General features: G+C 48.3%; 1 protein-coding gene across 1 annotated transcript in view; it reads right to left on the bottom strand.

The window, feature by feature from the left end:
* Positions 1 to 3,531: 3,531 nt before the first annotated feature.
* thsd7aa (thrombospondin, type I, domain containing 7Aa) overlaps positions 3,532 to 15,687 on the bottom strand; it is a 79,196-nt gene continuing 67,040 nt past the window's right edge. The window contains exons 22-28 of the mRNA XM_084695966.1: positions 14,574 to 14,748; positions 13,242 to 13,415; positions 12,870 to 12,965; positions 10,172 to 10,254; positions 7,881 to 8,094; positions 7,356 to 7,443; positions 3,532 to 5,605 (exon numbers count right to left, since the gene is read on the bottom strand). Of these exons, the coding sequence (XP_084552092.1) occupies positions 5,518 to 5,605; positions 7,356 to 7,443; positions 7,881 to 8,094; positions 10,172 to 10,254; positions 12,870 to 12,965; positions 13,242 to 13,415; positions 14,574 to 14,748 (918 nt within the window). The 3' untranslated portion in view covers positions 3,532 to 5,517. The remainder of the gene's footprint in view (positions 5,606 to 7,355; positions 7,444 to 7,880; positions 8,095 to 10,171; positions 10,255 to 12,869; positions 12,966 to 13,241; positions 13,416 to 14,573; positions 14,749 to 15,687) is intronic.

Here is a 15,687-nt window from a genome sequence, read left to right as displayed (position 1 = left end):
GGCGACATAAATACATCATTAATTGCTATAGATAATGTTCTTGAGCTTCCATAATAATATTTAAGATTTTAATGTAAAAAGAAGCTGAAGTCACACACCTACAGCCTGCAGAAACATTTTATGGTTGAAAGTGAGAAAGTCCTCATCCACACATGTACCCAACTGCACCCTAGTGCAACATTCCAGTAAGGTCAGCTTCCGACCCCACTGCGTCGGTGTGTCTGTGTGTCTGTTTGTGGAAGTGTGTGTGTCTGTGTAACTGTCAGAGAGATCATGCGTGTGTGTTTGGTGTCACATCAAACTCAACACAAACACACTGTCACAGGAAGGTGACAGGACCCTAGACAACTGCTGCTGAGTGTGTGGTTTCTGCAGGAGCAGGATGGATGGCCCTGCTTTTTTCTTCTCTAAAACTCTCCCTGAAAAAGTAGGGAGCAGGGAGGAGGTGAAAAGAGATGACAAGAAGGGGTTCAGCATTCATAAATCTGAGGAGGTCTTATTGCTACAACATTGCAGCGGTCTGGCCCATGTCGCTGTAAGTCAGCCGGCAGCCTGATAGAATCCTGCTTTGAATGGCTCCGATAGCCTTCACACTCCCAGCATGCCGAGCTGCTGCCAACCAGGGCCAGGATTAATCACAGGGTTGGATAACGCGGATCTGAACCGTCCAGTACCCCAGGTTGGAGGGCTGTACCCTCACACTTCAAGGGTCTAGGGGGGACTTGAGCAGAGTGCGAATTATTCAATGACAATCGGGGGGGGTCAGCTTCTTCTCCAAGGCGTGTATCGATCCCCCCAACGTTTTGACCTCTTTTGGGGGGGTCCAAGTCTTAATTAGGGGGGTCAGACTCTCCCAACCCCCCCCGTAATTCGTACCCTGGGTTTGGGTATGCATCACCAACACTGTCCATTCGTCCACACAGGCATTTGAGCAAAAGAAACCTATACCCCATCTGTGACTCATGTCATGACTCAGTCATGTACAGACTGTGGATACTCATTTGAGCCTTCATGTTTCAGGCACTGCTCTTACATGTACCACCAAAATGATTCAACTGCATGTGTCCCATGCCATTTACCACTGCTAATCTTTGTCCTCACTTGTCACCCTGGTGTCTTGGCCATGTCTTAGAGCCAGGTCTCTCCGACCTCGAGGCCTTTCAAAGGCCATTCAGTGCAGTGCAGCCGGAGTGGAGCCCGGTTAGGACTAATGCAGGAAGGTGTGTAACTGTCAAAGGGAAAGATCTTTATACAACCGTGAGAATAAAGTCAGAGTGAAGAGGAGAGAGAGGGTGGCTCACACCTTCTCTCCCTCTCTCTCTCTCTGTGCTCACCATCAAGTCAAGTTTGCCTCCATGCTCTCTCACTTCAGCAGGCTGAAGGATTATATGAGGGGTCAAGTTGTTCATTTTCCAAGGCACAACTTTGGTGCCCATGGGAGTGTGGAGAGAAGAGACCAAGCAAGAGGAAGAGACGTGGAATGAGACTGGGAGAAAAGAGAGTGACATAGAAAGTGTGAAAGAGAGAGAGAGGGGAAAAGAGAGAGGGAGAGGAAGAGGCTGATTGAGCCCAGCTGAGTGACGTTAGCGGCACGTGTGTGCTGTGTCCGGAGTCATGAATACACTCAGCTGGCATGACGGCGTTCCCGATTGTGAGGGCAGATGTTGCGGAGAAAGGGGTGTGTGTGTTTTTGTGTGTGTGTGGGGGGGGGGGAGGATAAAGGGGGCGGGCCCGCAGGCCAACCCAAGATGTGGTGGCAGGGCTGGGTGGCTGCCACCCTGCCAGCTGTCATCTGAAGGACCACTCTCACCCACGGGGAGTTATAGAAGTCAAACTGGCACTGACCAGAAGGTGGTTGGGGGGTGGGGGTGGCGGGGTGGGCAGTACCTCCACAAGCGGGTGCGGAACCCAGGCTTCCGTAGCCAAGGCAGGGCCCGCCAACTCTTTTCATCAGTACGTGCGAGTGGGCGGGCCGGGAGGGAGCTGACAGAGACAAATGACAGAAGCAGAGCGCTGGGCTCAGGATGCAGCTGGTGTGGATCGAGCACTTCCTCATCACAATTAGAATGACTGCTGGCCTCTGAGCTGGGAGGAGAGGAAATGCAACCACCGGCCATTTGTCATTTTGTTTCTGAAGGGTTGCAGTAGAGTCCAAAATAAAGAGACACGTGTGACTATTTGGAAAAAGTTTCTGTGTTTGGGGTATGGAGCCAGAAAGTTGTTCACAGCTGCTGTGACATGAGTTCTTCTGGGAAAGTTTCTCTTCTTGGTTTTATCTGATTGAGACGAATCGTTAGATCACTGAAGAACAAAGAAATACATCCACTTAATGGAGCCAATATCTTCTTCCACTGGAGGTCAATTTAACAAATGTCTCTTAAAACGGAGGAAACCACATTTGTGTCTGTGGAAAAAAACACTTCCTACCAATCTTATTTAGTGCTTGACATAATCACGAGATCTGGATGGATCCAGAGGTCGAGACAAAGTCAGTCGTTTGAAGTGGGTTCACAACAGGACTTAATTGATTAGGTCAGACTGTAGAACTTCCCCCTTCTTTGCAGGAGGAATTTAATTGGAAGACCGACATGATTATGAGAAGTGCTGATTAGATGATAGGACCAAGGCCATGCAAGCCGTCTCCATGTGGTCTTCCAATCCCTGATTACAATCTTGACAGCATGATAACTTCTGTTGATAAAATAAATTACTTACTTCTTTAACTAGCAGCAAACAGTGGATCATCTACACAACAGGGGCAATTCTAGGATCAGACCTTTAGGGGGGCTCAGCCCCCAATGATTATTATTATTATTATTTTTTTTTTATTATAATTTTTAGGGGTGCTGAGATAAAATGTAGGTGTGCTTGAGCATCCCTAAAAAGAATCTAAAATCGCCACTGCTACGTAATATGGGAATTGAATGCAGTTTTGGACGGTTTTGAATCATTGTGTACCTACAGTTGCCTGATGCCCTACCACCCAAGGACATGTGTACTGTCGTGGCTAGACACAAAGCGATCTCATATCAAGAGGTTAGTTTACTTCTGGTCGACCTCCCCCTGTCCTTTAATTTGATGTCGAGCATCTGACCCATGGAGGTCAAAGATTGAACTTTCTTACCATTCCCCCACCCTTTCTCCGCAGCAGAAATTGTATTTGTCTCTCAGGCTTGAACTTTTGTTTCACCCCCGCTACTTCTCATGCCCTCTTCTTCACTCCCCCCCCCCCTTCCGCTCTGTCTCTCAACACGTAAAGGTTGGCTGTCTGAAACGTCTGCGCAAGTCGAAATCTTCAGTTGTCTTTCAGTGACATCTTGTGGTCCATGTTGCTCCATTCAATTCCTCCAAAGGCAGTTCTCTATTGGGAGGAACATATTAGAACGTTTTTTTACCAGGCATTAACACGCAGTCAATCTAAATTACCAGTATTAAAATGTGTAGTGAATTAAAAACATTTATTATAAGATTCCGTAATATGCCATATAACCTAACATTATGTACATTCCAAAATAAGGCAAGGCACGTAAATAGTTTTTGTTATTTATTATCAGCAATTAGTCAGATACATATAAACAACCTGTAGGAAAAGGACAGAGCCCAGCGACTTCGTTTTCACAAGCTAATCGGTATCGCTTTAGCAAAGATCAGTTACTTGACACCCGATACGCACACATACGCGCACACACACACACACCCACACACTCACACTTTGAAAGGTTTTCACATAACACCTTGTGCAATAAAAAAAAGAAATGAACATATTTATTTATATATGATACATAAATAATCATTAAATAAATAAAAAAAGAAACATGATGCACCTTTATAAACAACTTATAATCTAAGAAACATAATTATAAGTAAACATTCCCTTGACTTGCTGGCAACAAACTTTTTAAAGACTGGTCACCAACAACACTCTGTCTTTCACCTTTGATGCCTTCTTTAATATTCCAAGACCGGATTTATTCAAGAAGGCGATTAATTTTTTTACCCTTGTCTGCAATTGACAACCAATTTCCTTTTCATTTATTTGAATAATGCCTGCATTTAGCCCGATGCACTGACATCTCTCGATATCATAACATTGGAGTTTGGAGCCACGTTCCAGCTATAAAACAAGACCCATCAAATCAAATCCCCGAGGCAGGAGGAGACAGCTTATGAGGAGACTGTGAGGGATGGTAGACTTACTGCAAGTTATCTTATGAACTTGTCCTTCAATGAAATCTGAAGTATCACTAGACTAGGAGTCATACCAGTCTAAATACAGGAAAAGGTTTGGTGAGATGACAGTTGAGACATGTAATACGTTTATCAGTGTCTCAGTCTCTCAGTGGTATGGTCATTGAGGAGACATTGAACAATCCCAGACTCTCCAGTCAGGAGGATTTGTATGGATTCAGATGAAAATGCGGTAGAGAAATGCCACAATGGTCTTCCATTGTCAAAATTCTCTGTTGAGGATCTAAAGTTTAATTTGGCATTCTCAAGACACATTATCTGCTTACAGGTTGTGAGGATGTGATGTTATTTCTCTGATACACAGAACATTTAAACCAAGAAAAAGCCACAGACCCCCCCCCAAAAAATGGACAAAATGTCAGTCTGGACAGATGACGGAGACATTGTAGCTGTACACACGACGAAGATAGAGTTGTGACCACAGCAAAAAATCCTATTTACATTGCGTCCCACCATATTACGAACAAGAGGTAATAGAAGAAAATAAATATCAACAAAGATTGGTGAGTTCTGTTTGCAAAAAAACTCAACTTTACATTTCTAGCACAAGACTGTACACCATCTTGTTTTGAGAGAGGCAGTTTCCTATGGCGCTGCTAAACATAAGTAAGTATTCATGCTGCACTAATATAGTGCAAATTGTTTTGCCTGTAAAACGGAGATGGGAGAGGCAGGCAGGACTCAAGATGGATACTGTTTCTGAGAGACTGGTACATTTATTGTCTTTTTTTGATATTTGTGGGAACATGACAGAGCAACGCAGAGCGTCACCATGTCTCCGACAGAGCAACGTCCACTCACGGCTGGCCAATGAGGGACAGGGACAAGATGAGACTTGTGCTTCTGACGTGAAAGCTTTGTGTTTCTAGGTGACACTCTCCGACAACCTTCGCTTCCAAAGACGTTTATGTTACAGAAAAAGTATTAAATGGCAGATAAGCAAGGCAGACTTCCAGAAGAAGAGAAGAGTTTGTGAAGGCTCTTGTGAAACAAAGTCTGTAAAATGTAAAGAAACAACGAAACAAAAACAAAAAGACGAAGGAAGAAGAATCTCTACGCTACCAAAGACGTGGGATTAGGTTGTTTATCTCTTTGAGGTTGCACTCTTTCTTTTAGGTCAAACCCTTGTCTTCTCGAGATCCCAGGTGTTCCTGAAGCCACACCCAACAATAGCTTGAGGACTGAGGTGCGTTGCCATCACAACCACCGCGGACCCCAAACAGTGGCAGTCTTCGTGTCAGGTGTGTCCGTCAGCAGGAAGGGGCGGGGCTACATGTCGGCATCACCGTCATAGGCCAGGGTCAGGGGCTTCAACCTGTTGTTCATCTGTCTCCTCTGGGGCTTCTTTGGCTTTTTACTAGACAGACAAAAACAGAAGACCGACAATGAACACATTGTAATCCTTAACAACAACAACAACACATTGAATCCCTATTGATAAAAAAAGATGTGAATCATTTGTTTTCAATGTATTTGATACACTCAAGGACAGTTGAAGCTCTTTTGCAGCTATGGACCAGGGGCACGCGATGGATTTAGAGATTCCATCCTATCCTAACATGTTAGAGTTCCATGCAGCTCTCCACTGAACGCCATGCACTTAGTAGGGAGTCAGTTCACTCATGCAATGGCAGTACTGAAGCTCACCATTGCTTAACTGATAAAAGTGAGTCATGTAGGATCAGTCTAGGGCCATCATTTGTTTAAAACACAAGTTACTGAGGCAAGTTTGAGTGACCCTTGACCCCCTAGCGTGGAACAGAAGCAGGGCAGACCCTGTGGGCTGATGAGAAGGGAAGGCATACAAAGCAGCTGTAGGCCTAACAGTGTAAGCAGTTCTCACTCACCTTACTGAACACTACTGTTTAACACACAGAAACAGTGTAGACGGTTAGTTCTAGAACCTCTGGCAACCTATGACAACTTACAACATAATGGACTGAAGCTACATCTAAAACAACAGAATGAAAATATATGATTACATGAGATACATTGTTACAGTGAAATAGATATGAAGGGGAAATAGATATGAAGGGAGAGAGAGGGATTGAAGGAGGCATCGGAGATCGCGTGACAACAGCATGTAGGATCCTGAGAGGGCATGTAATTCTTCCATCTCACCACAAGAGGACAGTGCCACACAGAGCATGGTCTTTGAATTCAAGCTTATTAAATCAATGCTGCCTCTTGAGGATCATGAGAAGTAAGGAATTCAAGGGATGCTACATTGCTCCTAAAGCTTCTCTACTCATAAATGAACCACCAACTTCATGGAGGTGGCCTAAGAACTACAACATCCAGGAATCTCAGGGGTCACAACAGGGCAAGTAGATTAGGGATGGGACTTCCTGCTCACCTCCAGCACCGTTCGACATGATTGGTTGTACAGGCACACATGGTCATAGGGCTTATGGGGAGTCAAGAGTGGTTCCTGTGGCTGGTGACAGTCACAGTCATTTCAGGACACTTATGAAATGATCGTTTCCACATGCTCTTGTGGTGATGGTGGCTGATTGTTGATTGGTGATTGTTGTTGTTGATGGGAATCGTGCAGTGGTTGGTAATGTTTTTCCTGGTCTTCCTGTTCGTGTTCCAGCAGTTGGTTCTGTTGCTCTTTCTCCTGCTGTTCCTGCTGTTGGCAGTCAGGGCATGTGTAGGTCACAGTGTAACTGTCGTACTCTGCCCACAGCTCGCCATCAGTGGAGGAGCTGGGGGTCGACTTGGAGCGCCGGGAACAAACCACACTGACCAGTGGAGGGAGGGAGGGAGGGAGGGAGGGAAGGAGGGAAGGAGGGAAGGAGGGAAGGAGGGAGGGAGGGAGGGAGGGAGGGAGGGAAGGAAGGAAGGAAGGAAGGAAGGAAGGAAGGAAGGAAGGAAGGAAGGAAGGAAGGAAGGAAGGAAGGAAGGAAGGAAGGAAGGAAGGAAGGAAGGAGGGAGGGAGGGAGGGAGGGAGGCCAAAAAAGAAAAGAAAGCAAAATGCCGGGACAAACAATGATGAAAATGAGGATTTGGTGAAAGACAAATGAGCGATTTAAAGGGCGATGAGAGGGTTGGGTGGTGACATTGAGAAGGAGTGAGCGATAGTGAGGTGAAGGCTGGTAGCTTACCATGCTAGGTAGGTCATGGAGACGATGAAGACGATGAGGACGAAGGCTCCGGCTGCCACTCCATACACCCAGGTCTTCAGTTTACCATCTGGGGGGAACGCAACCACACCACGCACACTCAGCATGAGGACACTGTCATAGCACTGTGCACAACTTCCTCTCTCCAGCCCACTTCCTCTCCTGCACTGCAGAGGGCAGTAGTGTTCCACGGCCAGTGAGCACTGTGGTATCTCGATTTCAGCGGCTGTCTACTTAAACTGCTGTCTGTGAACCAGTCACATTCCAGTGGATCTCAATACTCTGGGATTTGGTACCTTCTTTTCATGATTTCTATACCGTTATTTATATTGTCTGAATACATATTTAGACCCATATTTTCATGATTGACTCTCATATCTATCCATTTTTCCACTTTCTCTCACATACCCCTGTGGTACCCCCATTCGAAAAACCCTGGACTGTGTGTCGTTTCATCAGTGGTACTGTGCTGGACACAGTACTGGATAGTACGGATGTCTCCAGTACCTGGGCTGAAGGGCTGCAGGAACCAGGTCCTCCCCGCGCGGCCCGGCTGGCTGGACGAGGGCTGGGTGGGGCTGACGGCACGGATGGTCTTCACGTCCGCCCGGTTATCGCCCGCCGTCGGGATCTCCAGGACAGGGATGACGGTGCACTGGTCCAGCTCGCCATCCGAGCTCATCACCTCGGTGTAGCCCTCTTCACAGCCGCACACCCCCGCCTGGAGGACAAGACCCACACGGTGTTGGGACGGAGCCTCGCACAGTGCACAAGACGCGGAGGTGGGAACTGGTCCACTCATGTGGAAGATCTGGAGTACGGTTGAAGTCTCTGGTTCCGACAGCATCGCATGGATGCTTCGTCAATTTAGTGGGAATGAAGCAGGGAGGGGTAGAGGGTGCTTTCTGATGTGGAAGGTGAGGTGTCTAGGGATGTACACCATCCAAAAGGCTGGTGCCTTCCTCAACCAGCTCTCTCTCTCTCTCTCTCTCTCTCTCTCTCTCTCTCTCTCTCTCTCTCTCTCTCTCTCTCTCTCTCTCTCGCTCTCTCTCTCTCTCTCTCTCTCTCTCTCTCTCTCTCTCTCTCGCTCTCTCGCTCTCTCGCTCTCTCGCTCTCTCTCTCTCTCTCTCTCTCTCTCTCTCTCTCTCTCTCTCTCTCACTCGATCTCTCTCGCTCTCTCGCTCTCTCTCGCTCTCTGTCTCTCGCTCTCGGTCTCTCGCTCTCTATCTCCCGCTCTCTATCTTGCTCTCACGGTGGGAGGTCTCCTATTCCCCGGCAATCTCCAGAAGATAATCACCCGCAGAAATACCCACAATGCAAACAGTGGCTGGTGGGGCTGGCGGCATAGGGCCGGCAGATGACAGAGCAGGAAATGGGAGGGTGATTAGCATATTCAAAGTGGTAGACAAAGAGAAGGGCAGGAGGCAGCCTTATCACCTGCTTTATATTCAACCCAGTTCAATGACACAGCATGGGGGCACCAAAACAGACTCACACACACACACACACTCATCTGTACAAAACACACACCAGTGAAGCCACACACCGTCATGCACAGACACTGTCATACCCATGAACACACACACATTTACACACAGCCCCAAACCATGGGACTTACGGACCTCTGTTGTAATGATGGCCACTGCAATGTCTCGTATGCCTACTGTGTGCACGCACAGACACAGACACACATCAACCCTAAAAGTGTTAAGCTGGGAATAAGATTTCATTTGTATGGTTTAATGTGCCAACTTGTGGTCGTAGAAACACAAACAACTCCACAACACACCCAGAGCAGGAAAGCAGGCATGCTTTATGGAAACATACACAAACCCACTCTTGAGCCATATTGAGACAGACATGTTGTGCCAGCTGCCCTCACTGCACTGCACTTCCCCCCCCCCCCACACCTCCCCAGCCGGAGGTTCCTCCGCAGGGCCGGGTTCTGGAGCTGAGCGTTGCCTGGTTCTGATGCGTCCTGACACCAGAGTCTTGGAAGAACACAATTGCCCCTTCCCTGGTTAAACTGCACCCATGTTGTTTCCAGGAAACGTGCTCTGTTTATACTGGAGGAAGCCAATGGCCTGAAAGCAAGAGTCTCGGGAGGAGGGGCCGAAACTAAACATCAAAGGCGGAGGAGAGAGAAAGAGAGGTTTGCTGGTAGATTGTTCTCATGCCAGAACGGAGAATTGCACATTCCCTTGCTGAGGAAAACATGATTAATTGTGTGTGTGACAATGTGTGTGTGTGTGTGTGGAAGGGGGGGGGGGGTGGAAACAAAGCTTGATGTATTGTGCAAAGGTTGCCCTGTCTTTGTGAATGACGACAACATGCTCAGTAAGATGAGAGGAACATAATTGGGGAAAAAAAAAGAAAACAGCTTGATTATGCTTGATGTGCAATTTTCCAGGTAGTTGTAATTTTGTGTGGTAGATTCGATGGCAGAAGTGAGCAGATGCTCTCTACCCCACAGCGTGTGAGCCCAGGTGCACTCAGCATAGCTAATAAGAAGAGCCTAACACCCACTCAACACGTCATCGCAGCAACACAACAGGATTGTTTTCTGTTCTCAGTTTTCTCCTCTTCCGTCTGTTTTCCTAAAATGTCTCAGCTTTACTGGTGACATCCCCCAGGAGTTTGAACTTCTCCTTCCCTGTTTGTCTCTCCCTGTCTCTGTCTACCCCTCTCTAATATGTATATGTATATAGAATATAATATGCATGTACTGTACATCATATTATAAAGTCATACATGACTCAACATTTCTTCTCGTCTCCAGGGCAACCGTTCACACTCACCTCTGTGCAGATGGAGCGTAGCTTGGTGCAGGCGGGGTCACATGATCGGTCAGCGATGGGTTGGGCTGTCATTGGACATCCACCTGTGAGGGTAAAGGTCAAGGTCCAAAGGTCACTGGTGATTGGTTAAGGCATTGTGGAAGAAAAAAAGGGTGCCTGAAGATAATCCTTTCCCCTGTACAAACACTCGCACCAATGCACGTGCAGACGTGCACACACACACATACACACACACACACACACACACATCCCAAAATGGGTGGTGGCACGTGGCTCAGATTCTTGGGCAACTTCTCTGTTTGCTTTGTTACTCTCGCTCTTCTCTCGTTGGTTGGGCTGGAGGCAACAATGATCAGAGAATCCACACGCCCACTCGCTCTCCTACTCTCTATCTCTCCTTCTGTATCTGTCTTCCTCTCTGTGTTTCTCTACAGCACAAGACAACAATAGAATCATGCAACCCCATTATTCATCCCTCTCGGCTTGACTGCATCTGGGTTTCCATTGGAATAAATTGGTAATTAGCCCTCTGTGATCGTAAAAAAAATTCTGGTCAAATCCCCAGACGGAAACACACAATCTTGATGCTCTAACAGACGTGGAGATTCCCAGAGTGTGTATGCATGCACAACCACTTAGTAAGATAGAAGGACTGAGCTCTGGGGCTGTGGCCACGGCTCCCAAATGACTAGTGGGTAGCACAGGGATGCACTTGACTGGTGTGACTTGTGAGAGACAGAGAGAGAGAGAGAGAGAGAGGCAGGGGAAGTTAAGGAGACAGAGACACAAAGAGAGAGAAAGAGTTGAAGAGGCAGAGGGAGACAAAGAGAGACAGAGAGAGAGAGACTGAGAGAGAGAGACTGAGAGAGAGAGACTGAGAGAGAGACTGAGAGCAAGAGAGAGAGAGAGACTGAGAAAAGGAACCCTAGCTAAACAACCTTGTCTAGGCCATGCCACATCTCTTTAAGTGATCGCCCTGGGGAGAATACTATACTGTCCTATCAGGGCAGTGGAAGGGAGAGCCTGGAGGCTGAGGCTTTTCTCACTGAGCTTTTATTTTCACTCCGCTGCAGGAAATCAATACACATCTGCAAGCACACAACAGTGGAGCTGTGTGCTTAGGAGAGCAAACCAGACCAGCTCAGGACTCAATCACTGCCAGCCACCGCTCAGTGTGACGACCTGCTTCTATGACACTCTGTGATGCTGCACTGAGGACCAGATCTGTCCCCGGGAGTTCTAACGGCACCAGAGTAACAGGGATGACCCTGGATGTTCACAGAGACGAGAGAGAGGACTCACTACTTTAACAGTTTTTTTTTGCATATAAAGAGCTGTGGTTGGCATACCCCCTAGAGTTCCCCCAGAAACGCAAGCATCAGCAAAAAAACACATCCTAGTTGTCCATCAGAGGCTGAGGTTGTGGTTGTGAATATTCATGGTGTGACGGCTAGTGAGTTAAGGATGAATATTCATGAGAGAATACCAGGGCTTGAGAGGGAACATTTACATCAAGGCGCTCTGCCAGTCAAAGCAACCTGAAATATACAGACCATCTGGAGTATAGGATGTCTGGGTATTTAATACACTTATATTAATAGAACTGTGAATTCAGGGACACACGCCTCCTACTACATGGACTGTGGACTACAAGTGCTGAGGTGAGGCAGAGTGGTGGTTTTCTTTCGACTTATCCATCTGGTGATCCTTAACTACATAAAACATGTTCACCCTTCTCTCTTGGTCGTCTCTCTCTCCTTCCCTGTCTCTCCAACCCACTCTCTCCATTTGATTTCTCTCTCACTCTCTAGCCTCCTTACTCTTTCTTGGTCTCGCTCTCTCCACTCTCTATCTCTGCCTCTCCTTCCCTATCTTTAACTATATGTTTTCTATATACCCTCCCTCCCTCCCTCCCTCCCTCCCTCCCTCCCTCCCTCCCTCCCTCCCTCCCTCCCTCCCTCCCTCCCTCCCTCCCTCCCTCCCTCCCTCCCTCCCTCCCTCCCTCCCTCCCTCCCTCCCTCCCTCCCTCCCTCCCTCCCTCCCTCCCTCCCTCCCTCCCTCCCTCCCTCCCTCCCTCCCTCCCTCCCTCTCTCTCTCTCTCTCTCTCTGTCTCCATCCCTGTCTTACTCTCTCCTTCCCTCTCTATATCTCTCTCTCGACCCATAGTGCTCTGGGATGTCGCAGCCAAAGCCGTCGCGTGATTGGCCAACGGGATTAAAACGCGTCTGTGACATTGAGGTGGATTAGGCCCCATAGTTCCACTTTTGTACTCCCCGGTGACAGGGAATGCAATCTGGGCTTGTGGGGGTGCGCAACTCCAACCTGACAGGGACAGGCAGGGTTTTTAAATAACCCCATCCACCTCCGCCCGCCAGGCAGCGTGGGGCTGGAGACTGGCAGGTCACCGCCGCTGTCAGCGCCGTACACGGAAGCTTACGGAAACTCATTTAGATCCACTCGTATATTGTGTTGTCATGCGCCGGAGCGACTTGAAAAAGCGAGACCGATTTGTATCCGATGAGACGCTCGCGCACACGCGCGGGGACGGTGAAGGGGCCCGTCATCGAGACCGGGGGGGCGGGGGACGGGGGGACGGAGGGGACGGGGGTGCGTGGAGGAGATGCTTCAGGTGTTATGATGTGCCTGCAGTGGGACGATACGGTGTCAGGGGGGGCTCTGTCAGGGAGGGCCCACGTACCTGTGACATTTAATCCGTCGGAGCGCTGGCACCAGACCTGGCGTGACGAAGCTCTCCAAGCTCCAGTCATCCACCTGTACTCGTAACACTGGCCCTCTGTGTGTGTGTGTGGGGGGGGGGGGGTAGGGGAGATGGGGATTGGGATGTGGGGGGGCACAAAACAGTACATCAGCACTATACAACCTATAATTTATAGCCTATAAGCCGTCATGAAATGGAGATCCCGCACAGTGTAACGCCACAGCGTTTTGGTGTTCGCCAGGAAACAGCTCTTTGAAGCGACAGTGCATTCTTTCCGTCGTAAGAACAGAGATGGCAGCAACTTGCAGTATGACTTCAGTCTGGGTTGATTGGACTGTGCTGGTGACAGACCTGTGCAGGGTCGGGCCTCCCACTCCGGTTCTGGACACTGCATCAGGTTCTCTGGCTCCTGGGCCAGCACGGCCCTGGAGCGCACCTGCACCGACCCAAAGCCCAGGTCATCTCCACCCACACAGCTCAGCTGACACGGGCTCCACTCGGTCCAGTCTGTCAGATAGCACTCTCCTACAAACACACAAAAACAGACCGACAGACACAAACACACACAGTTGACTTCAAAGTAATAAAACAAAGTAGGGAATAATGCAGTTTCCTAATTTACTATAGATACCATTTTCCAATCACATGGGTTGACGGTGATTGGATTTGGGGTAGGAAAATCCCCAGCCTTGTCGAAGGTCAAAGGCTAGACATGGAAATTGAACATCCTCTCAAAATTTACTCAGATCCATTTTTCATTATCTTTCGGGTTGGAAGCTTGGTGCTTTCCGGAAAAGACAGGTTTCCTCAGAACAAGGTCAGAGAAACATTGAAGAGACAGGTCTGATGTGAGCACACTTCAAAATATTAATTAATCATAAAGCTGTCCCCACAAACTGACTCTGTCTACCTCATCATTAGACGACCGCCACCAGATCTCACTCTCTCTCATTCAGTGTGTGACAGGGACGTGATTTCACATCAATTATGTGGCATGAGGGCATCAGTGAATTACCAGACTCGACGTTGATGGTTGGATATGCTCAAACTTTACTTTGATGGACACTGCCTCACGCACAAGGCAAAAATAAACACAAACACACATCTCACTGCAGTATTCTATGCCGCATGAATGAGTGTCACAACTCTCTTCTTACAGTTGACAGAACATGTCAAATTGAGATGTTGGATGTGTCATTCAACGGAAACAGTGCAGGAGGAAATATTTCCAAGGATCAAAATTTAAAGAATAAATCATTTTCTCGGCAGGTATTTCCTACCCTGCAGATACATACAGCACCTTTCACATAAAGTAGCATACTTTTCGCAGCTTCTTAGATTCTCTAGAATCCTCTGTCAACACCTTTATGAGCATGAACTTTTTTCTGGGTTCCAGAGGAAAAAAAGAAGAAAGAACTGTATCTGTCACGCCGGTCAGGGAGACAAGTAGTGAGGGTGTTGATGTGGCCTCTAACACAGCTTGAGACTGGAGCTAGAGCCCTCTCAGAGAGCCTTTCCTGCAAAAGCAGGTGTGTGAGCTCTGGCTCCAGCACATGGTGTGCAACAACCAGGAGGGGGTACTCAGCGTAAAAGTGTTAGAGGGGTGTATAGTTTACCCAGTAATGGTATCTGTCAGGCGGTTTAGTTTAACTAGAGAGGGTATCAGTCAGAGTTAGAGGTTACCTGGACAGGGTACGGTACAGGCCTCCTCCAGGGTGATCTGTTTGTCCCCATCCACCGAGGGCTCCAGGTCTCCGCACAGCTCGTCTTCCACCAGGCTGCCCTCCCCACGGCCCTCGCCATCCGACACGAAGCACGACACGTTCCTGAAGCGCAGGCCTTCCCCGCACCTCGCCCCCTGGGAGGAGATCGGAGAGAAAGGGTAGGAGAGGTCAAACCCCGCTGCCATGGCCCACTCTGTGTGGACCGTCACACGGGGAGGGGGGGGGGGGCTATGTGTAAAACAGCCGGCAGCGAGGGCTCAGAGGCACCATAGGCTGCTGCCAACCTGGCCCCATTGATTTGGGGGTTTGTGAGGAACAGAGGGAGGGAGCCAGGTCTTTGCTGTAGGCAGCTGATGAGCCACTGTAAGCTGTCAAAACTCTCAGCTGGAGGGAAGAAAAGAAACGGCCCTGAACAGAGGAGAGTGTCAACATACCTTCACTTTCGGAAAATTCTGCACCGTGTCAAAAATAAGCTGCTCTAGGCAACAAACGAGCGAAAAGGGGGGAAGTGGGCGGGGAGTGGTAGAAAAGAACAAGAGACTGGGTAGAGAGAGGAAGACAGAGATAAAGAGAAGAGAGAGAGAGTCCCTGTCTGAGACCTCTTGCCTTTAATTAAACCCCCTGATGGGCAGAGAGTGGCAGACATTTGACAGGAGAGGAAGAGTGGGGGGGGAGACAAGAGCAGAGGAGAGGAAAGGAGAGGAGGGAGAAAGGATTGCGCAGAATGCCTGACGTTTTTATAGTCTGGGATGGAATTGAATATTATTTTTTCTTTCGAGTGATTGAAAAAGACCTGCAGACAGATAAAGGAAGTCATGAAATAAAATAAAAAATGGGAAAGGTGATGAAATAGCAATGTGCTGGGTGAAATACTGGACACCCAGAGAGAGAGAGAGAGAGAGAGAGAGAGAGAGAGAGAGAGAGAGAGAGAGAGAGAGAGAGAGAGAGAGAGAGAGATAGATAGATAGATAGATAGATAGATAGATAGAGGGAGAGAAAGAGGGAGGAGACAGAGACAGGTCTAGATGCGTGCCTGCAGTCGCTCACTGTGCTGTGCTATCCCGAGCTGAAGC

The sequence above is a fragment of the Hypomesus nipponensis genome, chromosome 4 (assembly GCF_054491055.1).
Source record: "Hypomesus nipponensis isolate SF chromosome 4, ASM5449105v1, whole genome shotgun sequence".
NCBI lineage: Eukaryota > Metazoa > Chordata > Actinopteri > Osmeriformes > Osmeridae > Hypomesus > Hypomesus nipponensis.
Note: the sequence above shows the minus strand (reverse complement) of the source record. Positions and strands in the feature narration are given on the sequence as shown.